This window comes from Metopolophium dirhodum, chromosome 4, assembly GCF_019925205.1.
Source record: "Metopolophium dirhodum isolate CAU chromosome 4, ASM1992520v1, whole genome shotgun sequence".
NCBI lineage: Eukaryota > Metazoa > Arthropoda > Insecta > Hemiptera > Aphididae > Metopolophium > Metopolophium dirhodum.
Genome location: NC_083563.1, coordinates 29,267,149 through 29,282,969, shown reverse-complemented (window position 1 = coordinate 29,282,969; position 15,821 = coordinate 29,267,149). Strand labels below are relative to the sequence as shown.

The following is a 15,821-nucleotide window of genomic DNA, read 5'->3' as shown; positions in this document are numbered from 1 at the left end:
TCATTGGTCAGTGAGACAAAATTATTATAATATTGAATATTTTATTTTGTTAGAGCTCGATGGCTGTTTTGGACCGATTGGGGCGAAAATCCAAGGATTGAACGTGTTGGTATGGATGGCTCAAACCGTTCCGTTATTATTAGTTCAAAGATCTATTGGCCTAATGGTTTAACATTAGACATTGTTAATCAACGAGTATACTTTGCCGATTCCAAACTTGACTTCATAGACTTCTGTTATTATAATGGAACCGGTCGTCAACAAGTTATCGCTGGAAGTCATTATCTACTACATCCTCATTCTCTTACTTTATTCGAAGATACACTTTACTGGACCGATAGACAGTTGAATAGGGTAACATTTATTATTAATCAGATAATTGTAATGTTCATTGTCTATATATTTTTTATTTTACTCATAGGTATTGTCTGCTCATAAATTTAAGGGAAAAAATCAAACTGTTGTTTCCCATTTAATTTCACAACCGTTAAGTATTCATGTACATCATCCGTCCTTACAACCAATTACACCAAATCCATGTGAAAATGCTACGTGTGAACAACTCTGTTTGTTGTCACCTTCGACACCCAATGGTTATACCTGTAAATGTAAACCAGGATACAGAGTTGATGGCGGTCAATGCATTGAAAGTAATTGACAATATGAAGATTGTATTTTTTTAAATGTATTAATAATAAATTTTCTCCTAGATGAGTCTCCATTTTTATTGGTCATGCGAGGTTACCAGATCATCGATGTCAGTTTAACACCTGGAGATAAAACAACTGGACATATTGTTCCAATTGTTGGTATCGAAGGAGGTACTCAAGTGGATTACGATACTGAAACTAAATCATTATTTTGGGTCGAAGGATTAAAAGTGAATGAAGAAGACGAAAGTGTCAACAGTGTCAATGTAAGTAGTTATTATTATTCTAATTTAATTTTTTTTATTAATATTGATGTGACTATTTAGTGTACATTAATGATGTCTCCATATCACGGAGGAAACAAATCATCTTTGTTAGGCGAACTGACTGGTTTTGTGGGTGCTCCATATGTAATTGCTTTTGATTGGAATGGTCGAAATTTGTATATTGGAAATAGAGAGTCTTCCAGCTTAGAAGTAGTCAAAGTAGATGGCATGAATAAATACAGAATGGTATTATTATCAAACAATGGAAAGGACATATCTGTGGCAACACCAACCGGTATTGTTTTGGATCCCAATGAAGGGTAAGTTATCGAATGTTTTTTTATATTTATGTACCCTATAATTAAAACAAGACTTTTAAACTATTACAGAAAACTCTATTGGGCTGATCAAGGAGGGTTTGGTGTACCTCCTAAGATAGGAAAAATCAACATGGATGGATCCAATCCTCAAGTGTTAATAAATGACGGTCATACGCCTGAAGCAATTGCGATTGATCTTGAACAGAAAAATATTTACTATAGTACACAATATCCCAGCAATGTAAATTATAATATTAGCATATATTTTATACCCATAACAAATAAGATTTCTTATTAAAAATTTAAATATTTTTTACTTCAGATAAAAGTCATGAGTGTGAGTGGTATGAATCACCGAACATTAATGAGTGACTATAATAGTATCGCTTTCCCAAAATCCATGGGAATCTATGATCGGTATCTATATTTCATCGACTCTAGATATGATCACCTTGTAAGAGTCAATGCCGAAGATGGTTCTAATATGGAAAAAATTTTAGATAATGATCCAGATCTTAAATCATTGACAGTATTTTCAAAAAAAACCAGTGAGTTTCTATAATAAATATTTATATTTATGTTTAAGTAGGATAAAACAATCTAACAAATACATTTTTTTAGATGTAAATCATCCATGTGCCGTGACAATAAATGGAGGATGTCAACAGTTTTGTATTCCGAGCGAAAATAGTAATAGAGTTTGTGCTTGTTCTGTGGGATACAAGAAGGAATTTGATATAAAGTGTACACCACATTCTTCTTTTGCGATTGTTTCTCAAGTAGATTTAGTCAGAGGATATAGTCTTACTGATACGCTTGATGCTATTGTTCCAATATCTGGACCAGGTAAATAATATAAATAATACCGTAAAATGTTTAAACACAGAGACCAGTTTAATATAAGTTGTTTCTATTTTATATTCATTGCTAAACGACTGGTTCCAATAATACATTGTAATTTATCACAAAATAGTTTTGAGATGTCCTGCAAAGCTTTATTTGGTATTTAAATTATTAATGAAACTTACTAATTTATTGTGTTAAACTTTAATTGGTTATAGTTTTTTTGCACCAATGTTAACGGTTAAAGAATTTTTGTACAATGTTTAAATTCATTCTCTATTTCTCGTGATCTTCAGCAAACCTCATTAATTCAGTGTAAGTGTCTATGCCTGCATTTTTTTCAAGTGAGATATGTATGAATTTCTTGGCCATCCTGGCTGTTTTTGTCCTTCAATTGCAGAGTCTATTTTAGTGTGACATAATTCTCCATGACAAATATGTCCTATCATATCTCATTGTCATCACATAAGATTCATTAAAGGTTCATGTTTCTTAAACTTGAGTTAGTACATCTTCATTTTTTTCTCTTTATGTTTAGAATATTATTTACAAAGTATCCAACACCACATTTCAAATGGTAAAAGTGATATTTTTTCCACTTTTTTAATAACCCATATCTTGAAGCCATATTATAAAGTAACACTCCACACAAACGGTTTTTTAGATATTTTATTTAATCTTCTTCATGATAAAAGCCGTCTTAGCTTGTCCAATTTTTTGTTTAATTTCAAATATACTTATTCCGTCTGTTGTTATTTGTCAATGCAAGTATTTAAAGTTGGTTTCCCAAGTATACATTTATGTTAATTGTGAGTTCACGGGCACAAACTAAAATATTTGTTTTATTTATAAAATGTTTATGAATTCGATGTTCATTATCTCGCATTTTTGGTGTTGTGTTCCTTGATAGACATTTTGACATTTACCTAATCCATAAATATTTTACAGGACATCACATCTTACACGTGGACGTTCACGTGTCTCAAAACTGGATATACTGGGTGGAGTTCAACCGAGGTATATGGAACGGTATTTACAGAATACGGCCAAATGGTACGGAGCTTCAGCACATAATCAAAGACGGCATTGGTTCCAACGGTATACGGGGCTTAACGATCGATTGGATCGCGGGAAATATGTATTTCACGAACGTTTTCCCACACGAAAATTACGTCGAGGTGTGTTGGCTGGACGGTTCCATGCGTAAAGTGCTCGTTAAGACGACTACAGACGCACCCAAAGAATTGGCGGTGAACCCAATCAAACGATTGTTGTATTGGATCGACTATGGTCAATATCCGAAAATCGGCAAAGCATATTTGGATGGATCTAATTGGATGCCAATCGTGACCACCGGAATAAGTCAGCCTAGAGATTTAACTGTTGATATGGTCACTCACGACGTATACTGGGTGGATGCCAGATTAGATTTAATTCAGAAAGTATCGGCTAGTGGAGGTGAAAGACAAGTGAGTCCCGAAAATCTTTTTCGTACCCAAGTCATATTTATTAAACATCTTATTTACGCGTATAAATATTATTTTTTAAATTATTTTTTCCAGGTCGTGCGTCGAAATATTCCAAATCCGATGGGTATCGCCATACATTTGAGTGATATGTATTGGGTCGATAGAAATTTGAAGACTATATTTAAAGCATCGAAATTGCCAGGAAACAATTCCATGCCCACTCCAATTAGAACTGGACTCCCTAGACTGCGTGATATTGCTATATTCGACGTGAACACCCAACCTCCGGACGAGTCCAACTCTTGTTCGCGATTCGGTAATGGGGGTTGCGATCAATTGTGTTTCTCGTTTCCGCCCTCTTACTCAATAAATAAATTCTTGTTCCGCTGCGACTGTGCCACTGGAGTTATAGCAGCCGGTACGGGCACTAAATGCGACACTGTATCCGAATACTTGGTATTTGCCACAAGGACTGAAATTCGATCGGCAAGCTTGGACCCTCTGTCGACCACACTGCCATTCAAACCAGTAGTACGTATTTCAATTGGTTCACTGTTTCAGTTATAATTTGAATTGATAATTTATAAACGTAATTTCTCCAGGGTAATCTATCGAATGTGGTTGGTCTGGACTTTGATTATGCGGACAACAAGTTATTCTTCACTCAAATACGACCAATGCCCCAGATATCTTCTGTATCGAGTAATTCGCCCAGTAACAGTCAAATAAAGATGATATTAGGGCGTCGAATTAATCCAGAAGGAATTTCGTACGATTGGACCCAGAAAAAGATATACTGGACGGATTCATCAAACAATTCTATTTATGCTATGAATATAGACGGTACCGAAGTAGTAATGATTGCTAGAGTTGAAAGGCCCAGAGCAATCGTAGTTGACCCCTGCAATGGGTTAGTAAAATGTTTATAATTGTTAAATATGTTGTTTTCGTTTATTAAAATGCGTTGTTTTATATTTTAGAACGTTATACTTCACCGATTGGGGACGTTTTGGTACTGCTGGAAAGATCTTTAGGACTACAATGGCCGGATCTCTAAAGAAAGCCATCATCGACAGAGACTTGTCACAGCCTAGTGGTTTGACGATTGATTTCGATGACCAAATGTTGTACTGGTCGGATGCCGTAAGGGAAAAAATAGAAAGATCTACGCTTGATGGCGGTAATCGTGAAGTATTAATAACTGCAACTATTTATCCGTTTGCTTTGACCGTCCATGGGAATTATATATATTGGACAGACCTTCAATTAAGAGGTGTTTATAGGGCAGAAAAGCACACCGGTGCAAACATGATAGAAATAATCAAAAGGCTAGACGATTCGCCCAGAGATATAGCTATTTACTCAAAAGACAGGCAAAAGTGTTCGGTAAATCCTTGCTCGATTAGCAACGGCGGGTGCACCCAGAGCTGTCATCCAGGACCCAATTCTACAGCCGAATGCAAGTGTGACGATAATTCGAAACTTGTGAACGAAGGCCGTATGTGCGTCAACAAAAACATCACTTGTGAGAGTAACAAGTTCCATTGCCGTAACGGCAAATGTATATCGCGCATGTGGTCGTGTGACGGTGATGACGATTGTGGTGATAATAGTGACGAAGACGTCAAATACTGCGGTACGTGTTAAAATTTATAAACTTACATTATTTTCTAAAATCCTAGCAGTGTTTTAAATGTTATTTAATAGTGTAATTATCGGTAAATCTACAGCTATTACTTATAGTTACTGTATTACACTGGGTGACTCAGGAATCGTAATTATAATAAAACCGTCTGTTTGTATTCTTTAGCATACCATTCGTGTAGTACTAACGAGTTCCGATGTGCCAATGGTCGGTGTATATTTAAAACTTGGAAATGTGACCACGAAAATGACTGTAAAGATGGATCTGACGAAGTTGGATGTGTTTATCCACCATGCGCAGACGGAGAATTTACTTGTGCAAACTTCAGATGTATTGCCATGTCACAAGTAAGTTAACACTTTTGGAATAAAAATTAAACTTTTTAAAATATATTATTAAAATTATTAGAAGATATTAATCTCATATTTAATTATAATTACATCTTTTGTAATAATATGAAAATTAACATATTACTATCTCTATCTATCTCTTGGCAATTAAATAAATGAATATATTAATTAAAAATTACAATCCGTTTTACAATAACATATTATGTAACCTTGAAAATGGATGTTAACACTTTATGTCATGCAATATCAGAATATTTATTTAATATGATTAATGAGATTGATGATCGAACATGCTACAATTAGGTACTACCTAATTGTAGTTTTAAATATAAATATTATAAGCTGATTCGCCCGTATGGAGCTGGCTGAATCTATTGACAAAAATATTATGAAAATCTATCAAAAACTGTAAATTTGCAAAAGGTTCATCCGTTTTAGACCTTTGATGTTAGATAGTAAATAGTTATAAAACCTGACTTAGCCCGAAAAAAGAAATATAATATGCAACGCTGTATAGTCGTATCTCTGTTTGAGTGTATCTCAGCTTTAGTGTACTTCAGTTCACGGACAAATCGGCGTTAGTGTACCAGGCTTTGTGAAATAATTCGACCCAGATGGGAAACTGTAAATTGCGGATTGGATTTAGCACTTTGTACATTTTTTAATGTGATTTAAACTACTTACTCTCTTAACTTTTCTTATATCTCTAAAAATAATCTCGGGAATTTTCGTAATTTTCGAATTCTCGTTCTTTTAAATATATATAAATATGGATGTATACATTTTACCGCCGTAAGATATTTATCTGTATATGTTTATATTTTCGGTTCGTTGTTTTTATAGTTTTATTGATTTTTGAAACTTTCATATTATGACTTTTATACTTTAGATATAGTTACGAAAAATCGATAACATCTAGTTAAAGCTATCGATTTTTTGTTGAGTACAATATTATAGTTTTTTTTAAATTGAAAATTATTGAAACTCATGGCAAATAGTCAGAAATGTAAAATTGTTTTAAATTTTCAGGTGTGCAATGGCGTGAACGACTGCAAGGATAACTCGACTTCAGATGAAACCCACGACCGGTGCCCGAAGAACATAACGTGCCCTGCCAACCATCTGAAGTGCGAGAAGACAAACATATGTGTGGAACCGTACTGGCTGTGCGATGGTGACAATGATTGTGGCGATAACAGTGACGAGGACTCTGTGCATTGCTCTCAGAGGACCTGTCCGACAAACAGCTTCCGGTGTCCCAACCACAGATGCATACCGGCTACGTGGTATTGCGACGGCGACGACGACTGTGGTGACGGGTCTGATGAACCACCAGAGTACTGCAAGTCGGAGGGCCGTACGTGTTTCGGCGACCTGTTCACGTGCGACAACGGCAATTGCATACCGAGGATTTACATCTGCGACGGCGATAACGATTGTTTGGACAATTCTGACGAGGACATTAGACACCAGTGCAGTGAGTATAACTATTGCACATTTATAGTATAGAGTATAGACTAATGGGCCGTATTTAGGAGGAGGGGGCAGGTTGCAAATTTTTTTTTATTTTAACTGTTTTAATCCTCTCATAACTCCATTGGCTTATTTCCTATACAGTAAATATTATATTTTTATATTTTATAATTTGTTACCATAACTTATTGTCTAATATTATATCATTAGCATGAATGCCATACCAGTGTTAAATATTGAAAGTGATCTTACCACCATAAACTATAATAACAATATAGTTAATAAATATTCTGAATTAAATCCAGGAATAAAAAAACAATTTTTTCTAAACATTTAAGTTTATTTTATCGTAATTATTGTTTTTTTAAAACAAATGAATTTTTATGTTGTATAATTGTGTGGTCTTTTTTGTTGCCCCTTCAGGATGGATATTTGTCCATGGACGGAAAATTCCCATGTATACGGCTTTAATGTATAATATCACCCAAGCTAGTTAGATACGGTTGGGTTAGTCAGTAGTAGTTTGGTCATAGGTTTATCTTGCATATAGGTAAAAACTACTCATACGTGTTTCAAAACCATCGCAGGTTCTAATTTTCACTATTTTCACGATCGATCTACGTGATTGTGCAACATTGTGTGGGTCGTTGTTTTGTAATGGTTTTTCTTTTATTATTAAACGTTTTTTTTTAAAAAAAAACAACATTTGCTTAAGAATTTGTGAACACATTCTATCAATAACATCATATGAACAATAAAAAATGTTCAACCGTCACAGGACAGTCCCCTAATGAACCGTCGTGAAATTCAAAATATTTTAAAACTTGGATGTTCTATAAAAGTGTACCTATACCTAAAAATCAATCTTCCTGCCTATACAGAATAATATTATATCGTCGAGAACTGTGCAGGCTTCGGAAAAGCGCACTTATTGCGTTTGAGGGAAAGAGAGAGAGAGAGAGAGGATATGAAGTCTCCACGCGTCATATGAACTTTTTTGTTTTGTTTCCCCGCAGACAACCGTAAATGCGACGAGTCGACCGAGTTCACGTGTCAGGCGAACAAGGCGTGGAACCGGGCACAGTGCATACCGAAAAAGTGGCTGTGCGACGGCGATCCTGACTGCGTAGACGGGGCGGACGAGAACGCCACGTTGCTCAACTGCACGACGGTGGCAAATTGCAGCGCGGACCAGTTCACGTGCGGCAACGGGCGGTGCATCAACCGTGGATGGGTGTGCGACCACGACAACGACTGCGGCGACGGAACGGACGAGGGCAAGGACTGCCATGCGCAGTACAAGACGTGCTCGCCCCGCGAGTTCTCGTGCCAGAATTTCAAGTGCATTCGGAACACGTATCGGTGTGACGGCGAGGACGACTGCGGCGACAACTCGGACGAGTACGGATGTCCGGCGGGCGGCCGGAACGGAACGGCGTCAGCGTGCGGCACCGACCAATTCCGGTGTACCAGCGGGCAGTGTATCAACGCCACGTTGGTGTGCAACAAGGTGTCGGACTGCGCGGACGACAGCGATGAGCCGGCCCACTGCAACGTGGACGAGTGCGCCAGGGTCGAACTCAACCAGTGTGCGCATCGGTGCGTCGATACCCCCACCGGGTTCACGTGCGAGTGCAACGAGGGATACAAGTCAGTCTAATTTACCGTACTTAACAATAATTTTTATTCATACCCATAACGACAGGTGCCTATTTGCTGCGCCCCGCGTTAAAAGTGTCGTCCGAAATTCCGGTCCACCACTTTTTATGGCACATACTAATCGTGGCCCATATTTTTTAGCGTATAAATTGCGGCCTTTTTTTTGTGGGGGGTATTACCTATGAATGAATAATATATATAATGTATTATGACATACCTATGATATATCATAGGTAATTAACTTAATTTGTCTTTACTATTTTACACTTACTGCCTGTAGCGTCGCATTACAGGTATGTTAAAAATATTGTTTTGCCATTTTTATTTAATTTCTTGTCATAATTTTCTTTTATAAATTCTAATTAATTTATTTGTAACTGTCATTATTAAACAATCAACAATACTATGATATGATAGACACTAATATTAACCGGTATAAAACTAGAGTATAACTATAGATAAAGTATAAAATGCACAAAAACCAGGACTGCAAATTTGGATTAAACCGTTTTCCGCAGTTATAATTGGGACTAGTTATAAACTACAACTACCAACCGCGTGGCGACCGAAATACTTACCTCTCCTTTGTATGCTATTTTTCTATAATGATGCTTCATCACTGACCTATACAAACGTAGATTTTCAGTATTTTTAACGTTTCGATGATGTTTTTGATTTTTCTTAGGCTCATGGAAGATGGAAAAGCGTGCGAGGATATTAATGAATGCGTGGAAGTGCCCGGGGCATGTTCCCAGTATTGTCTGAACACTCCGGGATCATTTTATTGTAAATGCGACGAAACCTACTACGACCGGACGTCCGATGAACGAACGTGCAAGCGACGCGACAGGAACAAACCTTGGCTGATATTCACCAACAAGTATTACGTTCGGAATATGTCACTGGACGCATCCGAGTACTCGCTCAACCACCAAGACCTATTGAACGTGGTCGCGTTGGATTTCGATTACGCGGAAGAAAAGCTGTATTTCTGCGACGTGAGCGCGAAAACCATTTACAGGACTAAAGTGGGGAGCACGGAACGCGAAAAAATCATCAGGCATGACAGTCATGGTCTGGAAGGCATCGCCGTGGACTGGGTTGGCAGGAAGCTGTATTGGCTGGACCGGCACAGCAAACATCTGGAGGTGGCCGAGCTGAACGGCACCAACAGGAGAACGCTCAAGGCTGGCATTCAAGACCCGAGAGCACTAGCTGTGCACCCGGGAACTGGTTACTTGTACTTCACAAGTTGGCATCTGCAGGTACGCTATATATGTTTTTCTTCAACTGACTAATATATTCATAGTATATTTAAATATTACATGGGGTGTTTCATTTAACTGGCTTTGGTCATTTCCTTTTCAGTCTTTATAATTTCAAAATATAAAAGTTTTTTTGTAATATTTATTTATTTTTCACACTACCCATTGCATTTTTAAAAAACAATAAATTACAATTTTTTTTTATAATGAGAAGTATAGTTTTAAATATTTTATGGTCGAATATATCTTGGATAAAATTATAAATTATTTGCATTGTATTTACAGGCTTATATAGGAAAAATCGGCATGGACGGAAGCAACTTTACGCAAATATTGACACACGAGAACGACATCGCTTGGCCAAACGCCCTAACTATCGATTACTTCACGGAACGCATTTATTGGGCCGATGCTCATTTAGACTACATAGCTTCAGCTGATCTGGAAGGAAGACACAAACACATTGTACTCTCAGGTGAACGCGTACCACACGTCTTCGCACTCACATTGTTCGACGACGAGTTGTTCTGGACGGATTGGAACTTGAAAGCGATCGTCAAGTCGAATAAGTTTACAGGTGGGCATTATACTAATAACCTATGCTCACCCTTTTGTATGCATTTATTCAAAGATACGTCAAGACCGTATAATTAACTTTGAAAATTACTTCAAATATTTGTTAACAATATTTGAGTATTAGGTACATGGTCGGTCATGATTGTATTAGACAAGGCTATTATGTACATTTTCAAAGTATTCTTAACAACATAAGTGAAATCTATATCTATCCACAATTGTCTGAGCGTGACTAACATTACAAATCTGCTTTTTCAGGTCAAAATTACAGAGTACTCAGGAACACCACACATCGGCCGTACGATTTGCACGTCTATCACAATTTGCGGCAAATTCCGTTTTCCAATCCGTGCGGCGGCGACAACGGTGGTTGTTCACACCTGTGCCTCTTGCGGCCCGTTCCCGGGGTGGATCCGTCACCCGACGGTTATCTGGATGCCAAGAGCCCGGTGTCGTTTACGTGCGCCTGTCCTAACCAGTTCTACCTGGACCCGCACGACAACAAGACCTGCATATCCAACTGCACCGTGGGCCAGCATGAATGTAAGGAAAACGACCAAAAGTGTATCCCGTGGTTTTGGAAGTGAGTTTGAACAGAGATAGGTTTTTCCTTATTTATACAGTGTTTGTGCTAAAAACCAAAACTAATATTTATATAAATCACGTTTTAGATGTGACGGTGAGAGAGATTGCGCCGACGGAACGGACGAGATCCAAAGCCAGTGTCCCACGAGATATTGCCGTGGAGGAGCGTTCCAGTGCGCAAACCGGAACTGTACGCCATCGGCCACAATTTGTGATGGTGTCGACGACTGCGGCGACGGTTCTGATGAGAAAAATTGCGAATTACCTTGCCCGAGCATTGAGTTCAAATGCCGTTCAAATGGACGGTGTATATTGGATTCGTGGAAGTGCGACGGTGAACCGGACTGTAAAGACGGTAGCGACGAAGACCCGGCGATGTGCCGTAAGTGCTTTTGAAAGTTAATGTAATCATACGGACTTTTACAATCTATTTTATACCAGTGATCCGTTTCACTGACTACTCTTATTTCACAACTAGATTTTTGTGTTTTAAAATAGTTTGATGCATTTATAAATTGTAAATTTTATTTTTTGTTGCGAAAAAATCTTATTTTTGCATAAATATGTTTTTTGGCTGGATATGTCTTTTTCGTAATCGTGATGGATCTTCTGTAAGGGTTTTTTCTGACTGATTTTGTTTTACAGTACCTATGTTGCCCCTAGCAACTAAATTATTATATAATTAATTGTTTGACCATTTCGTTTTTCTGTACCTAGGTTGCGCCTAGCAATCGAAGTATAATATCAATTTAATGATAGATTTCGTGTTACAATACATGGATTGCCCCTCGCTACTGATGCATAGTATAATAAGATTAACATAGAAACCTCGTTGATACATGTTTTCCAATTAAACTTTACTTATTCATATTGTTTTATGTTATAGTAATTATATTAGAATTTATCTTGATAAATACAATTGTTTAAAATTTGTAACAATGACTATGACATATAATTAAAAACATCTATAAATCATGGTTTTTCCATGCAGTAAAGAAAATATCAAGTAGCAAATTACTTTTCACTCTTGATAATTAATTGTTTTTCTATTTTTTTTATCTTAGTGATTAAATTGGTTTTTAACTTCATAACCGAAAGCAGAAAACTTTTCTAAAAATTAAAATCTATTAATATCAAATTTTGAACAAACTTTTTTTGATTTATTATCACTAAAATTTTATGTTAAGATAATCGGAGTAAAAGACCACAACTTTTAAGAGATATATTTTTCTATATTTTACTATGCTCACCTTAACTTTAAATATTAGGCTTTAATACAAAAAAATTGTTTAATTAACATATAATAATGATGATGCATAAAAAAGTACTTTGCTTCCGATTGTAACAAATTAAAAATGTAGGTTGTGGTTGACACTAAAATAATTTTGAAAAATAAGATTTTGAGCTGTAAAAAATGCAAAGATTGCCTTCATAATAAAATCAGTATAGCTTGTCAAACCATTTTTATATTGTCAAAAGTTCTCGGAGTTCACAAATAATTAACCATTTGAGTAATAAATCAAACATTTGCAATGTATCATGCAACATAGTATTTAATAATCATCAAATTTAATTTTTTTAATGTTTTACGTTGTAGATAATCGACAGTGTGATGCGAAGTCAGAATTCTCGTGTAAGAACGGTCGGTGTATACCGAAGTTGTGGGTTTGCGATTTCGACAACGATTGCGGCGATGACTCAGACGAACCAGCCTACATGTGCCGACAACGGAACTGCACTACTGGATGGCAGAGGTGTCCGGGAAAGACCAATTACCGGTGCATACCAAAATGGTTGTTCTGTGACGGTAAGGATGATTGCCGTGACGGTTCGGATGAGTTACCAGAGAACTGTCCGAAGTGCCAAGCAGCCACGGACTACCAGTGTAAGAACAACAGGTGCATACCTAAGAGATGGCTGTGTGACTTCGAGAACGACTGCGGTGACAACTCAGATGAGTCGGAAGACCTATGCAAAGGACTGTACCGGCAGTGTTCGGAGTCTGAGTTCCAGTGTTCTAACGGCAAATGCATACCGGGCCAGTGGAGGTGCGACCACGATGATGATTGTGGCGACAACTCAGATGAACTCAACTGCGGTGGGTTCCAGTGCAAGAACGGCACGTTCCAGTGCAAGAGTGGCCATTGCATAGCATCGTACTTCCGGTGCGACGGTGACAGAGACTGCCGGGACTTCAGCGATGAGATCGGCTGCCCGCCCAGGTACCCCGAAGGCCGGTACTGTCCTAAGTCCAAATTTGAGTGCAAGACCACCAAGTTATGCGTTTTTAACTCCGAAATCTGTGATGGCGAAGACGATTGCGGCGATGGCTCTGACGAAGCGTCCGAACTCTGCTGTGAGTGGTGTTTGATTTTATCACAACAAAATATAATTCACACATTATGACTTATGGATTGTAACGTTTATTATTTTTCACAGCCAATATGAGTTGTACACTCGACAACCGTTTCTCTTGCGACAACAAACACTGCATACCGATGTACCAGCGATGTGACGGCGTGGACAATTGCGGAGACGGTTCTGACGAAAATGACCTGAGCGTTTGCGGTATGATGCATAATATCAGACAGTGTGATCATTACACAGAATTCACGTGTGCTAATCGCGAATGCGTCAACAAATCAAAACTATGTAACCTCCAGTACGACTGTGAAGATCTGTCTGACGAAAAAGGATGCCGTAAGTCAATACATGGGATAATATTGAAATACTGTAGTAACTGTTTTTGTGACACATTTGGCGTTTTGTTGTTATAGACTATTCAGGCACGTGCTTAGAATCCACAAAAGGTGGTTGTGAACACTACTGTTTGAACGTGACGTCAGGAAAAGGATTCAGCTGTGCCTGTTACGCTGGATACGATATTGGAGAGAATAACAGCAAAAAATGCGAAGGTAAGTTTGAACGACAGTAATGTTTCGTAAACAAATCTTTAAATATATACATGTTGTACAAATGTCTCAATACTGTTATAGATTTGGACGAATGTCAGTTGGGACTTCACCATTGTTCACAAGACTGTACGAACATAAACGGCTCGTTTATTTGTTCATGTCGCGATGGTTTTGTGTTGAGCGATTTGTTTAGCGGTGTATGTAAGGCCGTGGATCCGATGTTGACCATAGTTTACACTAATGGTCCTGAATTACGTGGATACGAATCTAACGAGAGAAAACACTTGTCGATTCTCAGTAACGAAAAACGTATACGAGCTATTGATTTCGATCCGAAATCCGAAATACTTTATTGGGCCGATTCATACGACCAGTCGATAAAACGTTCGTACATGATAAACGCCAAGGGTGGACAAGTCAAAGTGGGATACCCGCAAGATCTGGATATCCAAGGTCCATTCAAGCCTGTGGCGGTCGCTATAGACTGGATGGGCGACAATCTCTATTGGGCTGAAGTCGACCTATCGAAAGAGGATAAGCCAGCAGGCCGAATAATGGTCGCCAAGCAAGACGGAAGATACAGAAGATCGATTGTTAGCAGTGGTATGTATATATTATATGAACTATAGATCCATAATGTTATATAGACAAAGTATAGTTGTATTGTGAACTTATCTGTTTTCTTTATTTAGGATTGGACACGCCTTCCTCTCTGGTCTTGGATCCCGAAATGGGTAAAATGTTCTGGGCGGACGTTGGAGAAACCCCAAAAATCGAAATGTCTTGGATGGATGGATCCAGAAAAATGCCATTGGTGACGACTAGACTGCACTACCCCACAGGACTGACCGTCGACACAGCTATGGACCATTCTTTGTATTGGGTGGATACCAAGCTCAATGTCATCGAGTCAATTAAATACGACCAAAAGAACAGAGTGGTCGTGATACGTGGAGGTAAGTGTCGACTGTCGTTATTGTCGTAACTTGTTAAGGCATTTTTAGTTATTTAATTATATTTATCGTTTTGTATACAGAACATCTACATCACCCTATATCGCTGGATCTGTTCGAAAATCAACTGTACTGGTTGTCTAGGGAAACTGGTGAATTAATTAAGCAAGATAAATTCGGTCGTGGTGTTCCAGTCACCATTGCTAAGGACTTAGTGAATCCGACTGGTGTTAAAGGTTAGTTGCTCTCAGAAATCGTGATTTTTTTCTTCAAATAAATCTATAAAATTACTCATTTGCTTTAGTTTACCATCGGCAAAGATATAATTATACAATGCCAAATATGTGTCAATCAGCCGGGTGTTCTCATCTTTGTCTATTGGTACCCGCGGGTGTATATTGCGCATGCCCAGACCACACTCATGTACAGCAAGGTGTCAGTGAAAAAATATGCGACGCTGGTAAATAATAATGAATATGTTATATACTTATACGTGAAATAGATGGTAGGTAGATTGAAAAATTAAACTTATGATTTATCAATTACAGCCGAAGAACCGCCGAAACCAGAACCGCGAATTTGTCGCTGTCAAAACGGTGGTATTTGCAGCGAAGACTCACCGGATGGTGAACTCAACTGTTTGTGTCAACCTGACTTTAGCGGTCGTGTATGTGACATCACTTCGAAACGTATCAGGCGACAGGGTATTTTCAGTTCCATGCTTATCATTCCATTGACTGGGCTATTGTTACTATTAGTCGCTGGTGCGATATTCATTTTCATTCGCAAGAGACCATTGTATGTATTATTTTTATCAATTCTTACGATAAACAACTATTTATGTTGATTTTT

At 37.8% G+C, this 15,821-nt stretch overlaps 1 protein-coding gene across 1 annotated transcript in view; it reads left to right on the top strand.

Moving 5' to 3' along the window:
* LOC132943087 (low-density lipoprotein receptor-related protein 2) overlaps window positions 1-15,821 on the top strand; it is a 68,388-nt gene that overhangs the window by 51,533 nt on the left and 1,034 nt on the right. Inside the window, exons 20-45 of the mRNA XM_061011889.1 lie at window positions 54-354; window positions 422-650; window positions 711-916; window positions 977-1,236; window positions 1,306-1,477; window positions 1,559-1,784; window positions 1,858-2,082; window positions 3,028-3,548; window positions 3,642-4,079; window positions 4,151-4,458; window positions 4,529-5,184; window positions 5,359-5,540; window positions 6,573-7,020; window positions 8,033-8,666; window positions 9,361-9,940; window positions 10,226-10,517; window positions 10,775-11,099; window positions 11,188-11,483; window positions 12,699-13,457; window positions 13,541-13,801; window positions 13,879-14,016; window positions 14,098-14,619; window positions 14,709-14,972; window positions 15,053-15,205; window positions 15,274-15,429; window positions 15,518-15,767. Coding sequence (XP_060867872.1) covers window positions 54-354; window positions 422-650; window positions 711-916; window positions 977-1,236; window positions 1,306-1,477; window positions 1,559-1,784; window positions 1,858-2,082; window positions 3,028-3,548; window positions 3,642-4,079; window positions 4,151-4,458; window positions 4,529-5,184; window positions 5,359-5,540; window positions 6,573-7,020; window positions 8,033-8,666; window positions 9,361-9,940; window positions 10,226-10,517; window positions 10,775-11,099; window positions 11,188-11,483; window positions 12,699-13,457; window positions 13,541-13,801; window positions 13,879-14,016; window positions 14,098-14,619; window positions 14,709-14,972; window positions 15,053-15,205; window positions 15,274-15,429; window positions 15,518-15,767 — 8,802 coding nt within the window. The remainder of the gene's footprint in view (window positions 1-53; window positions 355-421; window positions 651-710; window positions 917-976; window positions 1,237-1,305; window positions 1,478-1,558; window positions 1,785-1,857; window positions 2,083-3,027; window positions 3,549-3,641; window positions 4,080-4,150; window positions 4,459-4,528; window positions 5,185-5,358; window positions 5,541-6,572; window positions 7,021-8,032; window positions 8,667-9,360; window positions 9,941-10,225; window positions 10,518-10,774; window positions 11,100-11,187; window positions 11,484-12,698; window positions 13,458-13,540; window positions 13,802-13,878; window positions 14,017-14,097; window positions 14,620-14,708; window positions 14,973-15,052; window positions 15,206-15,273; window positions 15,430-15,517; window positions 15,768-15,821) is intronic.